Source organism: Monodon monoceros, unplaced genomic scaffold, assembly GCF_005190385.1.
Source record: "Monodon monoceros isolate NGI ecotype Baffin Bay Population unplaced genomic scaffold, NGI_Narwhal_1 Super_Scaffold_1, whole genome shotgun sequence".
In the NCBI taxonomy this organism is placed as follows: Eukaryota; Metazoa; Chordata; class Mammalia; order Artiodactyla; family Monodontidae; genus Monodon; species Monodon monoceros.
In genome coordinates, this window is record NW_021703765.1 from 83,829,843 (window position 1) to 83,851,196 (window position 21,354).

Below are 21,354 nucleotides of genomic sequence, written 5' to 3' on the forward strand. Positions count from 1 at the left end.
CAGTGGGCACCATGGTTAAGAGCAGAGCTCTGGGGTCGATGGTGTTTAAGTTCTGACTCACTGAGCACCAGCTGTGTGACCTCGGGCAAGTTACATCACCTCTCTATCTTTTGTTTCCTCATTTGAAATATGGATGTGATGTTTTAAATGTAGCCCTGTCATATGTTCATGGTGAGGATTCAGTGAATGATTCACGTTACCTCTTAGGTAACCATTCACGTTACCTCTTAGAATGGTTCCTGCTTTACCGCAAGCCCTCAGAGAACATTGGTCGCTGTTATAAAACATGCAGTCACCACTGAGAGTCCATCTCCTCGTGTATGTTCCCACTTGTGAGCAGTGGGTGGGTGAGTGTCAGGTGCAACGTGGGAGGAGCAGCCCTGAGTGTCCCCTGAGGGAGGAAGTGGGGAGCCAGGTACCTGAGCGCCTTTTCCCCGCCAAGGGCACATGCCCTGGTTGCCTTGGCAACACTCTGCTCTGGGGATGCTGAAATGGTTTCTGGCCATTTAATTCTCCATTAAGAGAACCTCCTGTTGTTCGCCAGTAGTTTGCATGAAGAAATAGTCTGCCAGACAGTCTCCCGGGGCACGGTCTGCAGCCTGCCCCAACGAGGAATACTCAGCCTGGCTCTTGGTGGGCGGAGGGTTCACACTTGGCATACTGCCAGTGGGGGCATTTTGCAAAAGTTAAAATTAAGAGAATAGTAGCAAAATAAGTAAATACATTTGGGCAGTTAGCTATCACGGGTGGAGAGATGGGGAAAGATGGGAGAAAGCAGGACAGAAGGGGAGGGAGCCTGCTGCGGGGTATGGGCACCTTTGAGGCTGGCTTTCAACACCTCTGAGGACAGCTGCAGCCCGCTGTCCCTCCCAGCAGCGCCCCACAGTCTCCCCAGTCTGGTCTATGAGACCAGCAAAGACATCACGGTAGAAAACTCAAATGCTTTCAGGGTTCAGGCTGCTAACAAAATTGAATGCAATGGTTTTCCAATGCTGGTAACTAATTTGCTATTTTAAAAACACCACACAGGTCAAATGTGACCCACAAGCTCTGATTCATTCATTCATTCATTCATTTTTCAACATATATTTCATGAGCACCTGTTATGTGCCAGGGGCCATTTCAGGCACTAGGGGTTACAAAAGTGAACAAAACAGACAAAAATCCCTGTCATCCTAGGACTTTATGTTCTGGTGAGGGAAGACAAAAACGAAACTAAATAGGTAAAATGTATAGTGTATGAGATGGCAATAAGTGATAGAGAAAAATAAAGCAAAGAAGAGGGTCAGGTGTCTTGGAAGAGTTGCCATTTTACATAAAAATGTCTGAGAAAGGATCTCTGAGAATTTACAGACCTTTCCCGACCGCGGCACTGTCGACTGACTCTATTTGTGGGGCTGTCCTGTAGGATAGTGTAGGGTGTTGAGCAAGCACCCTTTGCCTCTGCCCTTAGATGCCAGTTGCCCATCTTCAAATTGTGACAACCTCCTTCCCTAGTTGTGACAACCAAAAAGATCTCCGAAGATTGTCCAGTGTCCCCTGGAGGACGCAGTGGTCCCAGTTGAGAATCATTAGATTAAAGACCTAAAGGAAACAAGACAGGGATGTCCACTCGCGCCACTTTTTTTTTTTTTTTTTTTTTTTGGGCACGGGGCCCCCCCCCCCCTGGCCTCTCCCATTGCGGAGCACAGGCTCCGGACGCACAGGCTCAGCGGCCATGGCTCACGGGCCCAGCCGCTCCGCGGCATGTGGGATCTTCCCGGACCGGGGCACGAACCCGTGTCCCCGGCATCGGCAGGCAGACTCTCAGCCACTGCGCCACCAGGGAAGCCCCACTCTTGCCACTTTTATTCAACATAGTTTTGGAAGTCCTAGGCACAGCAATCAGAGAAGAAAAAGAAATAAAAGGAATCCAGCTCTGCAGCAGAATTTAAGCATCGGGGGAGCTATAGTTGTCACGCTGTACAAGATGGATTTTCCTGAAGCTGCCAGTTCTTTTAGAACTCATCAAATTGAGGCTGCTCCAACCGGCTCTGCAGTTGATGGATTTAAGGCAAATCTAGTCTTCAAAGAGATTGAGAAGAAGCTTGAAGAGGAAGGAGAGCAGTTTGTGAAGAAAATCGGTGATATTTTTGCCTTCAAGGTGAAGGATGGCCCTGGAGGCAAAGAAGCCACCTGGGCGGTGGACGTGAAGAATGGCAAAGGACCGGTGCTCCCTAACTCAGATAAGAAGGCCGACTGCACAATTACAGTGGCTGACTCGGACTTACTGCCTTTGATGAGCAGTAAAATGAATGCTCAGTCGGCCTTCTTTCAAGGCAGATTGAAAATCACTGGCAACACGGGTCTGGCTACGAAGTTACAAAATCGTCAGCTTCAGCCAGGCGAAGCTAAGCTGTGAAGAACTCCCGTTGCCTGCCTTTGAAAATCAAGATGAGATGTATAGATATATATCCATATATTTCATTGTCAGAACTTTGATCGAAGCTACACCTTGGCGAATAGCATGAGATTTGTTTTTAAAGGGGTGTGACCAATCCTGTTTTTCCTAAGCTCTGGGTGAATAGGACCTGATGGTGTAGTACTGCTTTGCTGAATTGCATACAACCGTGCATTATGAAGTCAGTATGGTAATTATGGTTTGGGGTAAAATTGAGTTTTAGAATAAAATTAGGAATAGCAAAATCCCCAAACTATGTAAACAAAAGCCCTTATTTTACTTATAAAGTATATTTGAGAATTATTCTGCTGAAGATTCAAGTTTTCCTTGGGAGAACTAGGGAAGAAACAGGACACCAGTAGCTGGCCAGTGATTAGCGTTGTGCACTTAATGACCTTAATCTCTTTTCCACTGATAATTTTTTAAGTTCTGTACTGCGATGTTTTTTTAAAAAAAAAAACTAAAGTTTTGCATTTCATGCCATCAAAACGGTATTTTCTTCCCAAATCAAAGAAATACGATCAAGGCTTGGGAGAAAAAAATCTATAGCTGAACACAGGCCTATTTTTTAAAGCAAAAATATTTTTTAAGTGAGTTTCCTTCTTGAAAAAATATCAATGTATTAGAATCATAAAACACTGTTGTTAAAAATAATTGAACAAAGTTCGCTTTGAGATGCACAGTTTTCAAATTATAATCTCATATTAATTTAATTAAATTTATAAAGCTCTCCTTCCTTTGTTATAATTTTCCTTTTTCATATGTTTAGTTTAACTAGCCACATTTAATTTACCTTCCTAGTTTTTTTTCTTTAATTCAACTTAAATGAATATTACTTTTTATTCCTTTTTTTTTAAGGTAAATTTCATATCAGACTTTGGCATATGATGTGTTTTCCCTACTTTTACCTTCCTAATTTTTCTAATGCTAATGTTATTTCTAATAACTCGGTAAGATATGGAGTAAAATCATGTTTTTGGAAGAATGTTTAATAGAAAATTAAAATAGCTCTTCCTCAAAAAAAAAAAAAAAAAAAAAAAGAATCCGAATTGGAAAAGAAGTAAAACTGTCACTGTTTGCAGATGGCATGATACTGTTCATAGAAAATTCTAAAGACACTACCGGAAAACTACGGGAGCTCATCAATGAATTCAGTGAGGTTGCAGGATACAAAATTAATGCACAGAAATCTGTTGCTTTTCTATACACTAACAACAAAGGAACTTATATACAAAACAGAAATAGGGCTTCCCTGGTGGCGCAGTGGTTGAGAGTCCGCCTGCCGATGCAGGGGACACGGGTTTGTGCCCCGGTCCGGGAAGATCCCACATGCCGCGGAGCAGCTGGGCCGTGGCCGCTGAGCCTGCGTGTCTGGAGCCTGTGCTCCGCGGCGGGAGAGGCCACAGCAGTGAGAGGCCTGCGTACCACAAAAAAAAAAAAAAAAAAAAAAGAGCGGGCCACAATTCACACAAATTTTTAAACATTAGTCCCAGATTAGGAAGCTGGGAAATGGGGGACTTCTCTGGCGGTCCAGTGGCTAAGACTCCAAGCTTCCAATGCAGGGGGCGCTGGTTTGATCCTGGGTCGGGGAACTGAGATCCCACGCCTCGCAGTGTGCTCCCCACCACAAAAAAAAGAAGATGGGAAATGTTAGAGAAGAGGTCTCTGTGTTGGATATGCTGTTTGTCCCTCCAGACCCCTCTGCCCTTCTCCCACCCTGCTCTGGGAGGCTAACTTTTGTAGATTACATCCCAGGCATCCTTAGGGTTCCCACGAGGCTGGAGGCAGGGGGAGGCACCCCCAGGTACTGGAGCGTGGGGAAACTGAGGTCGGTCTGTTTTATTCCTCTGGGCCCCTTGCAGCACGGTTGTGAGTTGACATTGGCTGCGTTTTCTGCCAAGGTGGGCAGGCCTCTTGAGCAGGGACAGTGCCCAAGCTGGGCACACACACCAGCCCTTTAAGGGCCCACCCTAGGCTGGTATCACCTCATTTTAGCTAATTACATCTGCAGAGACCCTATTTCCAAATCAGGTCCTACTCAGAGGTCCTAGATGAGCATGGATTTTGGAGAATGCTATTCAATGCACTACGCCGACCTCTATCTCTGCTGGACTTTGCCATCTCTTGCTGGTTTCCTTCAACCCTACCCACACCTTTGTAAAGAGTCCCTCTGTTAAACTCTCCTAAGTTCCAGGTAGCAGGTACTGTCTGTTCCCTGACGAGATGTGCAATGTTCCGGCCTGTCTGAGTGGGCTGCTTTGGGAATGGGCCAAGAGAGCGAGGGCCAGGGCAACTGGCGGAAAGGACCTGAGCTGGTCCACGTCAGAGTCAGCGGCCAGTGGCCTCTCTCGGGGCCCCTTTCCCTGGTCCCCCAGCTCATAGGAGTGGAAAAGACCCCAAGACTCACATGGCAGGAAGGGCGATTTCCAAGGCCACAATCTCAGGATATTATCCATTAAGACAACACGACTGAAACAGTCTGATCAAATCCTGCACGGACTGTCATAAACCGGTTCTATTCTTCACCCCTCTTCTCCGCCTTGGGCAAGCTGCAACCTCAGTGAGCCTCAGTTTTCTCATCTCTAAAATGGGATCCTGATGGCTGTCCAGAGCTCCAGAAAGGACCGAGGGTGAGAATGATGGGGAAAGCACATGACAGGTGTAAGAGCAGGCATCAGGACAGTGTAAGAGCATTTGACAGTTTATGTTAACCGAGCAGGTACACACACTCAGGTGTACAAGAAATATAAATCGTTTTTCTGTATTTGAACTTAATTTCTATTCTCAACCCCTAGTCTCCGAAGAGGCAAAACCTATTAGAGTTAGATTTCTGAGCATATTAAGTTGGAAATGCTAATTAGAGAGCCAAGTAGAGTTGTTGAATAAGCACTTTTTATCTGGAGGTCGGATGTGGGGAGTTATTAGCACAGAGACGGTATTTAAAGCATCAGAGCTAAGTGATTACAGGAATGAAAGGAGTATATATGGACTGAATGTTTGTGTGACGCCCCCCAAATACCTATGTTGAGATTTTAAACCCCAGTGTGATGGTCGGAGGCAGGGGTTTAGGGAGGTGATTAGGCCACGAGGGCGGAGCTTTCATGAATAAATTAGTGCTTTTATAAGAGGCTCCAGAGGGCTCCCTCACCCCTTCCACCAAGTGAGGACACAGAGAGAAGACAGCCATCTAGGAGCCAGGAATGGGCCCTCACCAGACACAGACTGTGCCGGCGCCTTCATATTGGACTTCCCAGCCTCCAGACTGTGAGAAATAAATGTCTGTGGTTTAAGCCCCGGCCCCGTCTCTGGGTATTCTGTTATTGCAGCCCCAAAGGGCTAAGACAGGATATTTAAGCTGCCACGGAAACACAGAAGAAGGGGCGATTGCATTATTTCAAGGAGTGAGTCTCTAATTGTGGTTCCCAGACCTGAAGCATCAGCGTCTCCCAGGAACTTGTTAGAAGTGCAAATATCGCCTCCCCCCCACCCCGCCCCGCCGCAGACCTGCTCAACCTGAGACTTTAGGAGTGGGCCCAACAGTCTGTGGACACTTGACAAGCCCCCTCTGATGCTCGTCCGATTTGAGAACCCGCTTGGCCGAGGGCATCAAGACAAAAATCGCATTGGATGTCGATGGCTGACCAACAGATGCCTTTTGCTTTCTTCACGGAAAGTGGTCCCCAGCTTCTCCCCTAGGAAGCAGGCAATGTCCTCAGGAAGTTGCCAAGGCCTGAGCGACAACAGAAGGTGTCAGCTGACCGTAGGTCGCTCAGCCGGAACCTACCCTAGCCCCTCCCAGTCCTTAAAAGCAGACATCAGTGGCTGGTTCCACGGCCACCATGCGTTCAGAAGGGAGAGTTTGAATGTCAGAGTGAGCAAGGGGCCAGCAAGCAGTTTTCTCAGTGGGTAGAAGCCCCCCCCCCCACAATGAGAGAGAAAAAAGATTCCCAGAAATGGAGGCAAGGGGCTGGAAAGATTCTCGTAGGGGCTTCGGGTTCCTTTTCTGCAGAGGAGCAGGCTCTCTTCGTGATACCATGGTTCCCGCTGCTATGGCCGCTTAGGAAATGATGGATGCATCCTGAAGCCTGCCCAGACATTTATAGCACCTTCAGGAATAACAGTGACAATGGCTCTATCATTCCCACCGCTTCATACCCTCGGCGTTCCCTTAATTATTTATGTATTCTGGAGCAGCCAGGTTCCTTCCCACCAGAGCTCAGAAAGGTAATAAATGAGGAAAGTCAATGGTCTGTAAATTACAACATTGATTAAAGAAGTGATTACTGATATAACTCTTGCTTGGCTATTATGCTAATGCCTGCCTGGATCCAGGACAGTGTTTACATGCTAATGACAAATCTGGGACAGGGAAGAAAATTGGTTTCCACTCTTAATCAGTATGTACACATTTTTAAACCACTATTGACCGTGAGTGAGAAGATCCATCCATGTGTTCCCCTCCCCCCCGCCCCCTGCCACTGTCCCCAGCAGATGGAGGAAATTCGCCCAGCCCGGCGCTCTCCACCTGCCGCTCCAAACAGAAGTGCGAGCTGAAGATGAAAATTGGGCCCAGGGTACCCATCCATAGTTCCTAGAAGCTGGGGAAAGAGAGCGCGATCACAAGAGTTCATTGCTCAGCGTTGGATGTTATTTAACCGGGGCCATGGACACCCCTGAAGGAAATGCTGCTCCTTTCAGCGTCTATAACCTGGACGGGAGACACATAAGCAAATTGGCAATTACAGCTTAGTGTGGTAATGCTGGGTGAAGAGTCCGTGTGTGACTTCATTAACTCTGAAATGCTACACAAAACTGTGTGTATATGCATTTCTAGGGCAAGAATTAGCTTTATGTGTACTCTCAAAGGAGTTCATGACTCCTAAAAGGTTAGGAAACACTGCTCTAGAGCTTTCTGGAAGTTTTCAAATTAACTTCTTGTGTTTCCACTGCTCTTGGCTCCATCTCAGTCTTTCACCATATCTCCTTCGCCCCAAGATCTTTGTTTGGTTGTCTTGAAGCAAGTACCCCATGAATAAAGGGCCATGTTCAGGCATCCATCCAGCTGTCCATCCATCTATCCTTCCATCCATCCATCCATCCATCCATCCATTCAGCCACCCACTCATCCATCTATCCATCCATCCACCCACCCATTCATCCATCTATCCATCTGTCCATCCACTCATCCATTTATCCATCCATCCATCCACCCATCCATCCATCTGTCCATCCATTTATCCATCCATCCATCCACCTGTCCATCCATTTATCCATCCATCCATCCATTCAGCCACCCATTCATCCATCTATCCATTCACTCATCCATCTATCCATCCACTCATCCATCTATCCATCCACTCATCAATTTATCCATCCATTCATGCATCCATCCATCCACCCACCCATTCATCCATCTATCCATCTATCCATCCACTCATCCATTTATCTGTCCATGCATCCATCCATCCGTCCATCCATTTATCCATCCATTCAGTATCCACTTTGCTGAGCTCCCACTTCATGAGCAGCTGGTATGAGGAACCAAGAGATCAAAGAAGAAAAACATGTACTTATTGCCTTCGAGGATTTTACAGTTTTGCAGTTGAAAATGTGAATTTACACATGGGGCTAGTGTAAATCCCATCCCATAAACTTGACTATGCAAGATGGGTCATGTTTCTCTATAACCCAACTTGATTTCTCTTTTCAGTTTTCAATTCATTATGGCAACGAAACATCATCGGAGGCTAATTTCTAGGAGATTTAACTACTCTCAAGGCCTTGGGGAGGGGGCTTCTAGTCCTCAAGGATTCTGTTCACGGTTCCTAGGGCACACCCATTATCATTCAGAGTCCACACGGGTTACCTCTGATGTGGTCCCACCGCTGTGCACCCTGCTCCTAGCAGCCTCCTCCCAAGGGGCACGGGCATCCTCCAGCTGTTTCTTTGCCACATGACAACATCCGTGGGGCTGTAAGTAGATGCATCTTCCTGAGGGTTTAGGCATTGGAACACAACATCTAGATGCTTGAAGACTTTCATTTTATTCGTCTCTGTGTTTGTTTTCCTTTGTGCTCTGTCTTGTCTCTTTCCTGAGTCCATGATCTTCTAGAAATGGGAACAGTGAAAGGAGGAAATTCAGGGGAAGGAAACATAAGTTGGTCATCACTAATGAGATTCTGCCATTCACTGGATGAACAGTAACAGTACAGATACACAAACAATCCTAGGGCCTCAGGGGAGGTGCTGCAAACAGGGAGGGAAGGGTGTTCCCAGGGAAAGGGAACTACGTGTGTGAAGGCCTGAGCGTTCTCCTGATGGGGAGCCATCAGAGCTGCGTGTGATTGGAGCAGAGAGTGTAGGAACTGGAAGAGCCCTGCTAGAGAGAAAGGCGGTACAAGCCCTTCAGATCCTGGGAGGCTGGATGGGGCGGGACGTGGGTGTGGCTCATCTTCTGAGCAGACATCGGCCAGGAGAACAGACATCTCTGGTGCCCAAATCACATTCCCCGGGTCCACCCAGAGTTCAGTCCCAGCTGCAGTTCTGTGCAGGTTCAAGTTCACTTGGTGATTGCTGCTTCTCTCAATCTGCTTCTGCTTTCCATCCCAGGGCCTGCATCTCAGCCTAAAAGTGTGGGGAAGTTAACTCACACAGCAGCCCTCACTCAAAGAGAGACAGGAGAGGAGCTGGTAGATAATATTCCTGCCTCTCATACTGCAGGTGGACAATTCTGTATGCTTTCCATGAGGCCCAGAAAAATGGAGCCTGATGGTCACAGCAGCAAATGCAAAGATGTACCTTTCTACCAACTATTCTTATTTCTCTGATTCCCTCAGTCTGCACCCTGGTCCCCCTTCCCTGGGGTCACCTCCCAAGTAAACCAACCGCACTGAATCCTTGTCTCAGGCTCTGCATTGAGGGATCAAGCATGCGTTCTTTGCTAGAGAAAAGGACAAATGGCAGAAGGGTGGTCTCCAGGGCCCCAGGAACTTCTCCTCCTCCATCCCCTCTCTGTCTTGGCAGGTGTCCGACCGCTGCGACTACGTCTTTGTCAATGGCAAAGAGATGAAAGGCAAGGTGGACACGGTGGTGAACTTCACATACCAGCACCTGAGCGCCCCCCTGCACGTCACCGTGTGGGTGCCCCGGCTGCCCCTGCAGATCGACGTCTCTGACACGGAGCTAAGCCAGATTAAAGGCTGGAGGGTCCCCATCGTGGCCACTAAGAGGTAAGCCCGGGACGGGGAGATGCATCAGAGCTGTGACAGCAACGGCTGTGGATACTGACCTTAACGCTAAAGGAGCCAATGCAGGGCCCAGTGCAGAGTAGGTGATGCTGTTACCATGGTGATGACATGATGCAACGCATACATGCCTACAGCCTAACAACAACCCTCTGGGGAAACCAAGGCCCAGGGTAACCCAGCCAGGCAGGAAGGCTGCTGAGCGGCTGGGTCAGCACGAGATCCAGTCATTTGCAGTCTACACAGGCTCCTAGTAAACTGTATCCTGCAAGTGGCCCCTCCAGAATGAAGCCACAGAAGTAACAAGATTTTCTAGGCCCTCCACCCCCAGGGAATTTAAGTTTGGGTTTATTTTCTCTAAGCAAAACGGTGAATCCTTTTTCTGTGCTGGATGAATATCTATAAACTTGAAAAGCTCTATGCATATCAAAATATTGGGTAAAGTCTACTTGCATTTATACTGGACCATGGGGTTGCTGTCTCCTCTTAAACCGAAACAAAAGCCTCTAATGTATTCTGACTCTGGATTGTCTCATGTAGGAGTTTGGGGTCTTGTTTTCTCAGCTCTGTGGCCCTCAGTTTAGCTAAATAAGAGTTGTTGCTGAACTCCGGTTTCCTGTATGGAATCTCCCATCTTAAACCACCGGCACTGTTTTCCCGACAGTCTCCCAGGCACCAGGGTCTTGATTTTTAAGGGGCAACTGGAGTCCATCTCAGGATGGGTAAGTGGAACAGTGAAGTGGTGAATCCATTTCTACAGGGTAAACTTGAAGGCATTTGTCCTGCCGGGGAGGACAGCCATGACTCCAGCCAAGACTTCAGACCATTTAGTGGTCACGAGTGGCCAAGATTTGGGTTCGTTCCGTGTCCCTGAAGAAGGCAGGACTGACACTTGCTGGGTTCAAATCCAAGCTCAGCTACTTTCTTGCTTTGTGAGTTTGGGCCAGCCACCCAATCTCTCCGCCTCAGTTTCCTCATCTGGACATAAGAATAATTAAAGTTTTGCCTCACGGTGTTATGAGATTCAAAGAGTCCATCCATGCAGAGCTTAGGATAGACACATCTCAAGAGCATCATACCACCCTGCCCAATAGACCTTTCTACAGTGGTGGAATGTTCTAGACTCACAATGTCCAGCATGGTAGCCACTAGCACAAGGGGTTGTGGAGTGACTGAGAAATTTAGTGTTTTGATTTGCTTAGTTTTCTTCATTGAAATTAAGTTGTAAATAGCCATGCATGGTTCTCTGCTACTTTGTGGACAGTGTACGTTTAGTAAATATTAGTTCTTCTATCTTTTATTTGTCAATAAATGTCTTCAAAAGAGAGATGGGATTTTTTGTGGGTTGCATATATCGGGAGGGATAGGATGTGGAGAAATCCTTTGGGTCATGCTGTTTAGTGGAGAGAGAGATTCACATTTTCTTCTCAATTAAGTCTTACCTTCCTCCTTTGGCAAGTACAATAAAGCTTGCTTCTTTGCATTATTAAACAAAAGAGAGAGAGAGGTGTTTCACCCTTTGCGCTGCCCGGTGATAGAGTTGGTGCTCCTGTATGGTCCTGAGGCTCCTGCCCGGGATGCTGTCTCTTGTAGGTTGATGGAGGCACCTGCCTCGTGACTCCAGAGCACCTTGCATCCCATCACCTGACCTGAGAGCCTCTTCCCTTTTCCCGGCAGGCCCACGCGAGACAGCGAGGATGAAGAAGAGGACGGGCGGCGGGGCCGAGGCTGTGCCCTGCAGTACCAGCACGCCACCGTGCGGGTCCTTGCTCAGTTTGTGTCTGAGGGCGCCAGCCCCTGGGGCCGGCCAAGCCACCTGCTCAGTCCCGACTGGCAGTTCGACATCACCCACCTGGTTGCAGACTTCATGAAGCTGGAGGAACCCCATGTGGCCACTCTCCGGGACAGCAGGATCCTGGTCGGGAGGGAGGTTGGCATGACAACCATCCAGGTAGGAAGCCGGAGCTGGGAACTTCTGCACGCCCATCACTGAAGGTGGTACCCAGCCCTGGGGGAGGCTCACTAGATGGGCGGGTCCTCGTGGCCAATTCCTTGTCATCGTGATGGCATCCTGGGGCCCCCGAAAGGTGAGCCTGGACCAGCTCTTTGTGCCCCAAGCTCCTTCCAGACAGAATTGAGAAGGTGGTGGCCACGCCCCTTAGTGCCGCTATGACCCCCTCACTGCTGCATGCTCCATTCCCACCACCCAACCCGCCCCATCCTGACTCTACTCCTCCACCCTCAGTGCCCCCTTTCCAGATGCGCACCTCCTACACCCTCTTAGAACCTCCCCCCATCTCTGCACTGCTCTTGCCAGCGACCAAAGAAGGATGCGTCCCTTCTTCCTTTCCTCCCTTCTTTCCTTAGGACAGTCTGTCATTCTGTCATATAGTCATTCGACAAACTCTCTTCAAAATCCTACTGCCTCAGGCTTCCCTGGTGGCGCAGTGGTTGAGAGTCCGCCTGCCGATGCAGGGGACCCGGGTTTGTGCTCCGGTCCGGGAAGATCCCACATGCCGTGGAGCGGCTGGGCCCGTGAGCCATGGCCGCTGAGCCTGCGCGTCCGGAGCCTGCGCCCCACAACGGGAGAGAAAAAAACAGGGGCCGCCCCGCAAAAAAAAAAAAAAAAAAAAAAAAAACCCTGCTGCCTCTTTTGCTCAAGGAAATGTGTAGAATGGTGGGATTTCAAAACAGATGACAGGGCATGAGGGCCTTTCAGTCCACCCATCAAGTCCCACCCTACTGACTCCACCTTTTTGGTTGTTTGTTTGTTTTTTACTTTTACTGAAGTATAGTTGATTTACAATGTTGTGTTAGTTTCAGGTGTACAGCACAGTGATTCACTTATACATATACATATATCCAGTCTTTTTCAGATTCTTTTCTCATATAGGTTATTATCACAGAGTATCGAGTAGAGTTCCCTGTGCTATACCGTAGGTCCTTGCTGGTTATCTGTCTTACAGATAGTCGTGTGTGTGACTCCACCTTTCTGGAATGTCATTCTGGATCCTTTCACAACCACCCCAGGTAGAAATGATAGATACATTTCTACCATTTCACCTGAGACATCTCAGGTCCTACACGTGGATTATGAGATGAGGCAGAAAGTAATATTTCAGTAGAGGACACGTTGTGCTGGGGGCCCGAAGGGAGAGTAAGCAATTTACAATTCAGGTCTCCAGTTGATTCCGTAATCCACCTAGAATGGGATTTGGGCCGTGCAGAGTCAGCTTGTGTGAGACTCTTCACGGGTCCAGGCAGCAGGATCGTCGTGTACGGTTGACCAGGTTGTGTGGTACGCAAGAGAGCCTCATCTAAACGGGGAGGGTCGTTTCCTTTCAAAGACAGAATGGAGGGCTTCCCTGGTGGCGCAGTGGTTAAGAAGCTGCCTGCCGGTGTAGGGGACACGGCTTCGATCCCTGGTCCGGGAAGATCCCACATGCCGTGAAGCAACTAAGCCCGTGCGACACAACTACTGAGCCTGCGCTCTAGAGCCTGCGAGCCACAACTACTGGGCCTACGCGCCTAGAGCCTGTGCTCCGCAACGAAGGTAGCCCCCGCTCGCTGCAACTAGAGAAAGCCCACACGCAGCAACAAAGACCCAACGTAGCCAGAAATAAATTAATTAATTAATTTTTTTTAAAAAAAAGACAGAATGGATTTTAATTTTTATGTCCATTTTCCAAAAGATAGAGCTGAAGTGTCTCTGGGGAGGGGTGACTTTATCTGATTCTCACAGAGGCCCAGTTCAGGCTAGTGTATATAGTGAAGTAGATGTGTGGCTCCTTCACACTGTATTCTGGACCCTGTTTAGGATGGAGGGAAAGGTTCCAACATCCAGAAGCAGGTGTGACGGATTTATCTTGTGTCCTGCCCAGGTGCTGTCCCCACTGTCTGACTCCATCCTGGCCGAGAAGACAGTAACCGTGTTAGATGACAAAGTCTCGGTGACAGACCTGGCCATCCAGTTCGTGGCTGGGCTGTCTGTCACCCTTCACCCCAGCACAGAGAACAGCAAGGCCGTCACGGCTGTGGCCACAGCTGAGGAGCTGCTGCGAACCCCCAAACAGGTAGGGGCCTGGATGCCAGAGGTCGAGGGGAGCAAGGCTGGTTGCCACACCTGATTCAGCCAAAGGGGAGGGAGGTGGGAGGAACTGGGACAGGGTGGCCAAACCACATTCCAGGATGGAGTGATTCGGGCTGTGTAAAATGCACGTGGTTATGTCATCCAAGAAGTGGGGTCTGTGATGAACCAGAATAATGGTACCCAGTGCATGGGGATGGATTAGTCATCTGTGCAAAGAACTGTCAGAAGCCTAGCAGCTTAAGACAGCAACCACTGTCGTTCACAGTTCTGCGGGTCAGGAGTCCAGGTGGGCCCAGCTGGGTGCCATGCTCCTGGGTTCACAGGCTGAGAGCAAAGCCTCTTATCAGGATGCTCTGGGGAAGAATCTGCTCCTGCACTCACTGGTGTGGTTGGCAGAATCCAGCTCTGTGCAGCTGAATGCCTGAGGTTTCTGTTTCTTCGCTAGCTGCTGGCTGGGAGCCTCTCTGCTCCCTTCTCTCTGCACCCCCCGCCCCCCCCCCCCGCCATTGTCTTCAGAACCAGTAACGGTGCATTGAGTTCTTCTCGTGCTTTCAACCTCTGACTTTCCCTCTGCCACCAGCCAGAGAAACTCCTCTGCTTCCAAAGGCTCCTGTGACTACCCCAGACCCACCTAGCTCAGCCAGGCAGCTCTCCCTAACTTCAACTGTGCATATAACATCATCATGGGGGTGGACATCTCATTTTGTTCCCAGGTTCCAAGGACTAGGGTGGACCATTCTAGAAATGCTGCGCGTTGCTACCTGGTATGGTTCCAGAGCATCACCAACAGGGAGCTGGAGCAGGTTCCCATCCTGGTCCAGCTCCCAGTGCTGGAACCTCTGCTCACCTCTCCTGGGGGCAGGAAACTGGCATGGCATTTGCTGGTTTAGAAACAGCGGAGCGAGCAAAGTGGGGAGACAAAGCAGAAAGCATGAAGCTATTTGCTGAGAACTGGTAATTAATCAGGGGATAACTGACATTGCCACCTCCCTGGCATGGGGCAAGGCCACCCATCAGTATCCAGCCTCACCCATCTGTCTTCATTGGCTGATGGTAATTGGAGGGCCCCGGCGCTGCCTAAGGGGATCTATGGATGGAGTTCATTCAATTTGCAGACATGACTCTTGAAAGAATAGGAGACCTAAATCATGCCTGGACGTGTGCTAGTTTAAGTATTTCAGAATTTCTCATCTTTGGGGAATTGCGTTGGCTTCTCCTGAGACAACCCCTATGTTCCAACCTCGCTGTCATGAGCTAATGGAAGGACTTGGTCTCAGTCACACAGCAGGGATGATGGAGATGGAGGTTGGCAAGCCCACGAGGTTCTGAGGGCTTAATTCGGATTGCCTGCCATTCATGGGGGCTTGTTTGATGTTAAGTTCATTCTCCGTCTAGAGTTGATGAAGAAAAATGAACTCAAGGCGAAAAGTCAGCCAAGATGAACTTGCGTGCTGCGTTAACAATGTTTTATCGCAGCCCTTGGAGTGTGGAAGGCTGGCCCCTTGTTCTTGATATTTCCAACTTTGAAATACAAAATCTGAAAGATGGCCATGCCGTGAATATGAGGGCAGTTGCATTATACTGCCCTGTGCCCTACTAGTGCTAAAGAAAGCTAGGCTGGTGAAGTGAAATGAGGTCTCCCCCGGCATGAATGCGTTCGACTGAGGCTTTAGAAGCGGGCCCGTCCGATTGTATGATTTGTAAGTTGATGAAGCTAAAGGAGAGGAGGGCGGTGAGGGAAATTCCTGAACCAGTCGTGTCTTAGCTTTGATCCCCCAAAAAGCTGAGCCTGAGATGAGGATCCACCTGCAAGGACTGCATTTGGGCGGTGAAGGGAACACCAGAAGGGCGTCGGGAAGTGAGGGAAGGAAGGGAAGACAACCAGAAGAGTGTGTTCCCAACTCAGCCACCACTGTGGGCTACTGGAGCCTGGGTCTCCTGGGGAGACCGTCAGCCAGTGTAGAAAAGGCTGGAGAGTCATTGTACCTGAGGTCAAGGAAGCTGGGATACGTATCACACCTCCCGTCAGCCCTTTGTGGAGGGCTGCTTCTGGAGGGTGTTAATTTCTCAGCATTTCTGGCTGCGGGCATGACCACATGGGTTCCAGAGGCCAGAATGCCCTCAGGCCAAACCACCTTGCGGGCTTGACAGCTGAAAGTTAAGCAGGAGGGTATAGTAGGAAAGTGGGCAGGTGCCAACAGCGAGCACACACCATCTTTAGATTTCGTGAACATTCTCACTCACTCCTAACAGGAAGCTGGTGATAGTCTGGGCTTTTCCTTACAAGTGATAGAGGCCTCACTCGGGCTTGTTGAGTCAGACGTCAGAGTTTATCAGTTCCTGTCCAGGCATTGGCATCGTCAGGTAAAGCTGGATCCAGATGCTCCAGCGGTGTCATCACAGATCTTCCTTTTTATTATTGGCACACGTCCTCAATTCTGGAAAATGGCCAGCCCTTATTTCTTTGACTATTGAAGTTCTCCCATATTCTTGGCTTCTGGAACTCCTAACAGAAAACCATTGGTCATTCTCATTCTCTTTCTCATTCCTTTCAACCTTCCTTTCCTATGTTTCATCTCTTTATATTCCTGTGGGTTACATTCTGGGTAAGTTTCTTGGCTCAGTCTCCCATTACACTAATTCTCTCCTCAACCGTGTCTAATCTGCTGTTCAAACTATCCACTGAGTAATTAATTTCAACCAGAGTATTTTTCACGCCTAGAAGTTCTGTGTGGTTCTTTCCACAGCTACCTGTTCTTTTGCCGGTGACTCCCACTCTTTCAGTGTAGTTTCTACTCCTTTTTACTCTCTTTAACTATTTTTTTTCGGCTTATTTTTGTTGTTGCTTTGTTTTATTTTATAGTCTTTTTCATTTGTTTTATTATCTCGAATCCTTCGTCTGCTGATCTTTCTATGTGAAATTTTTATGGTTTTCTCTCATAGTAGAGCCTTCCCTCCTAGGGATTGTAATTTTTTTTATCATGAGCACCTCTTGAGCTGTCGTTGCTTTGTTTTATATGGTTCCTGAGGAATTCCTGTGCAGTTTTGCACGTGTATGGGTCCAGTTTCAAGTAAATGTCTTGCAGCTCCTTCACCACCAGGTGTTATAACTTCAGACTCGCCACTCCTGGGGAAGGGGTGAGGTTCTGATTTCCAGGGGAGACATTTTTGCACCCAGTGCTCAGCGCACAGACAAGCATCACTGATGTACCTCTGGCCCAGTGGGTAGCCTTCCTCACCCGCATATGTGGAGAGGAGTCCTGGCTTTACGTAAAAGATTTCACCCCAATCTGACACATACCTAGGTGGGCATCACCATCCCAGCCACTGGCTGGTAGGTCTTCTGAGCAGCTCTGCACGCCCTCAAGCTGTCTCAGTAACATTTACCTATTTGTACCACTCTAGTATGCCTTCTCTTTTCATTTCTGATTCCTGGGAATTTGCATCTCTTATTTGTATATTTTTACCTAGTTTTCTACTAGTTTATACTTAGCCAGTCTTCTTTGTTGTTAGGACGTGCTCTTAAGATTCTCTCTCTCTCTCTATCCATTCCAGCTTGCATCCCAACTCAGTAGTTCCAGGGGAAATAAATTCTGCTCTAATTCCAACAAAAGCCCAGAGAGGTCATGTCCCATTGGCTGGTTTGGGTCACGTGCCTCTTTCAGAGCCAATCACTGTGAAAAGGGTAGTAAAATATTCTGATTGGCCAGACCTTGGACATATGCCCACCTCTGGAACTGGAGAGGCCGGTGCCTCCCACCCATACTCCTCAAACTCTGAATGGAGAAAAGGCATGGTTCTGAAAGGAAAATCAGTGTTCTAGCCCCCATCGGAAAGGAGGAATGGAAACTGGTCAGGCCAAATAGATGTCCATCCCAGACCTTATGGTTTAGGTATTCACATTCCCACTTTCATCTGGGGAAACTGAGGCCCAGAAGAATTGGTTTAAAGAAAAATGTTCCCGGGGAAATAGTGGATCCATGTATTTAATTCAAAACTCCCACTTCAAACCCTCTGCCCTTTGCCATGGTGTCCAGAGGCCAGGATTAGAGGAAACACAGGATCCTTTGCCCGCAACAGACCCCTGGGGTTCCGTTAGCTCTTCCCAACCATGAGATCACTGCCCATTTCCTTCCCCCCTCTGCACCCTGCTTCACCTTCATAACATCCAGCAGATTGTCTAGCAGGAGCTATCCTGGCCATTTCACAGCCAGGGCCAACCCATCTCCCTCCTAATCTCCAGTCACCTTCCTTCCTCCCTGTACACTGAACTGTACATTAAAAAGTAAAACTTAGGGGGCTTCCCTGGTGGCGCAGTGGTTGAGAGTCCGCCTGCCGATGCAGGGGACACGGGTTCGTGCCCCGGTCCAGGAAGATCCCACGTGCCGCCGAGCAGCTGGGCCCGTGAGCCGTGGCCGCTGAGCCTGCGCGTCCGGAGCCTGTGCTCCGCAGCGGGAGAGGCCACAGCAGTGAGAGGCCCGCGTACCGAAAAAAAAAAAAAAAAAAGTAAAACTTAGGGAATTCCCTGGCAGTCCAGTGGTTAGGACTCTATGTTTTCACTGCTGAGGGCCTAGGTTCAATCCCTGGTTGGGGAACTAAGATCTCACAAGTAATGCGGCACAGCCAAAAAAAATTTAAAACTTAACACATCGAACTTATGCAGAACTAACATCCCAGCCCAGGTCCAGGAAGCATCCCAGCCTGCCACGATAAACAGCCGTGTATTGTTTATTCTCTGTCAGTCTTCTGTCCAAGACTACTCAGTGTCTGGCACACGGCCTGACACAGAAGAGGCTTTTAATACATGTCCCTGACATGATCAGATGAATGAAAATTGGACCACTCAGTGCCTGTTCTTTTAGAGGACAGGGAAGAATTCCAGACACATCACAGTTGTTTCCTTCAATCCCTGGCCTGCTCAGTGACCTCAGAGTCAAAGGCAGCCAGGAGATTGCCTAGCAACCATGCCTAAGACTCGAGATGAACTGGCTGGACTCAAACCCAGCTCTGTCACTTAGCGGTGGAAACTTGAGTGAGCCTTGGGTCCCCCCTGTGATCCAGTCTACTCACCTGCAGAATGAGAAATATAGATACTAGTATGTACCTTGTATACTGTTGTGGTGATTAAATGAGTTGATAATGAAAACCACGTAGAATAGTGGCTGGTACCCAGGAAGCACTATGGACGCCTCAGCTGCCATCACCCCCGTGGTGGCTGGAATAATGGCGCACCATAGATGGCCACGTGTGGTTCCTAGACCCTGTGAATATGGCACCTGATGTGTCAGAGGGGACTTTGCAGATGTGATTAAGGATCTTGAGATGGACAGATTACCATGGATTATGCGGAGAATGGAACATACTGAACTCAATGTCATCACAAGGGTTCTGATGGGGGGAGAGGGGGCGACATCAGAGCGAGGTGTAGGATAACGTGAAGACCCAGCAGACGCGCTCAAGTGACGTCGCTGGTGATAAATTCAGTGGAGCCTGAATTCAGTGAGGGCTTTCTATGGGGTCTTTTCCCTGGGTAGGGATTACACTGGAGCTGTCACTGCCTGTCTGCATTGGTTCTTGTTTCCATTAAGGTGATTCTCGGATCTTGATATAAAACCTGGATTTTTTTCCCCCAGGTTCATCAGCCACCAGGTCTGGATTTTAAGTCCTGCCCCTAATTTGGGTTCTGTTCTAGAATGGCGGCAGGCGCGATCCCCAGAGAAGAGGCATCCGCCCCCTCTCGCCTCCCCCGTGGCTTTCTAACTGCCCCTCTCCCTGCAGGAAGCCGTGCTCAGCACTTGGCTCCAGTTCAGCGATGGCTCAGTGACACCCCTGGACATCTACGACACCAAGGACTTCACCCTGACCGCCACGTCCCTGGACGAGGCCGTCGTGTCCGTCCCCCAGCCCCGCTCGCCCAGGTGGCCCGTTGTCATGGCCGAAGGGGAAGGCCAGGGACCCCTGGTCCGAGTGGACCTGACCATCGCGGAGGCTTGCCAGAAATCCAAACGCAAGAGCGTCCTGGCCGTGGGCGTCGGCACTGTCAGGGTCAAGTTCGGCCAGAATGACGCCGACTCCAGCCCCGGCGGGGCCTACGAGGAGGCCGAGATGAAGAACCACGCCAGCGGCCGGCGCCAGAAGGGCCAGGAGGGGCCCTGGTACGGCAGCTCCTCCGCGGAGCGTGACGACGGGGCCCCCCGGAGGGGCAGTCCCACGGCCAAGTCGCTGCTGGACAACAAGGTGGGCAAGAACAGCCGGCTGGACGGAGCCCGGCTGGCGGGCGAGGGCCAGCTGCAGACCATCCCCATCGACTTCGCCAACTTCCCGGCGCAGGTGGACCTGCCGCGGGCGGGGGGCGGGCCGGGGGCCGGCGACCTGGTGCAGGCGCCCCGCGGCCTGAGCGACCTGGAGATCGGCATGTACGCCCTGCTGGGGGTCTTCTGCCTGGCCATTCTCGTCTTCCTCATCAACTGCGCCACCTTTGCCCTCAAGTACAGGCACAAGCAGGTGCCCCTGGAAGGCCAGGCCTCCGTGACCCACTCGCACGACTGGGTGTGGCTGGGCAACGAGGCGGAGCTCCTGGAGGACGTGGGCGACGGGTCCCCCCGGCAGTACGAGCACACGACCGTCATAGACGAGAGCGACCGCCTCCTCCTCAACGGAGGTTCCCAAAAGCACGGGCACAGCCAGGTCCCCAGGCCCGCCGACTCCGGGGACAGACAGGGCAAGGACCAGAAGCTCGAGCCCCTGCACTCACCCACCTCCAAGAGGAAAAAGGTGAAGTTCACCACCTTCACCACCATCCCCGCCGACGACAGCTGTCCCACCGTGAACTCCATCCTCGGCGGGACCGACGAGGACATCCAGTGGGTGTGCCAGGACGTGGGCGTGGGCGCCCCCAAAGAGCTCAGAGAACACCTGGAGAAGTTCAAGGACAAAGCCTAGGCCCCTCTGGCCGAAGGGCCAGCGCTTGGACACCCTCCTTCGGTTCCAGAGTAGCTCTGGGGCTGAAGAGGGAATCGTTGGGGTCCCCCTTCGAAACCAGTTGGAAATTCTGAAGCCGGAAAGGGACATTTTTTTTGTAATCAGAGGTTGATGACGACAGACGTTCGCAAGTCGGCGGAATAAACTCGGGGAAGGGAGCTTCTTGGAGACGTTTGACCTGCGCAGGGCCAAATTGGGAAGGTTGTTTTATGAGTCAAAATATAACCCAGACAAGCTACCAAAAAGTATTTGTTAAAAAAAAAAAAGCAAAAAGACAAATAAAAAGACAAGTAATCATTTGTTTATATTTCTAATAAAGGCGCAAAATATATTAAAACTAGGGCCTGCTAAGAGACATTTTCCGTTTTAATTCAGTATTCCTTTCCTATTCCGAGGACAGCCTTGGACTGTCACCCTGGGCTTGGGGAGGAGACGTTTCTGAATATTGGTTGCCTCTTGGGATAGACCTGAGGATTTTTACATCTCTACTTAATAATCTTTTCTTTTTCCACATTCTCTTTTTTCCCCTCCTTTTTTTCTTTTTGTGTCTTAGGCTTCCATTTGATTTATATTTAATGTTTATTCCTGAGGATCCAATG

General features: G+C 49.5%; 1 protein-coding gene and 1 pseudogene across 1 annotated transcript in view; both read left to right on the forward strand.

Moving 5' to 3' along the window:
* TMEM132C (transmembrane protein 132C) overlaps positions 1 to 21,021 on the forward strand; it is a 368,961-nt gene extending 347,940 nt beyond the window's left edge. Inside the window, exons 6-9 of the mRNA XM_029219888.1 lie at positions 9,464 to 9,669; positions 11,362 to 11,635; positions 13,566 to 13,757; positions 19,553 to 21,021. Coding sequence (XP_029075721.1) covers positions 9,464 to 9,669; positions 11,362 to 11,635; positions 13,566 to 13,757; positions 19,553 to 20,716 — 1,836 coding nt within the window. The 3' untranslated portion in view covers positions 20,717 to 21,021. The remainder of the gene's footprint in view (positions 1 to 9,463; positions 9,670 to 11,361; positions 11,636 to 13,565; positions 13,758 to 19,552) is intronic.
* LOC114893926 lies at positions 1,837 to 2,788 on the forward strand (annotated as a pseudogene).
* Positions 21,022 to 21,354: the final 333 nt, after the last annotated feature.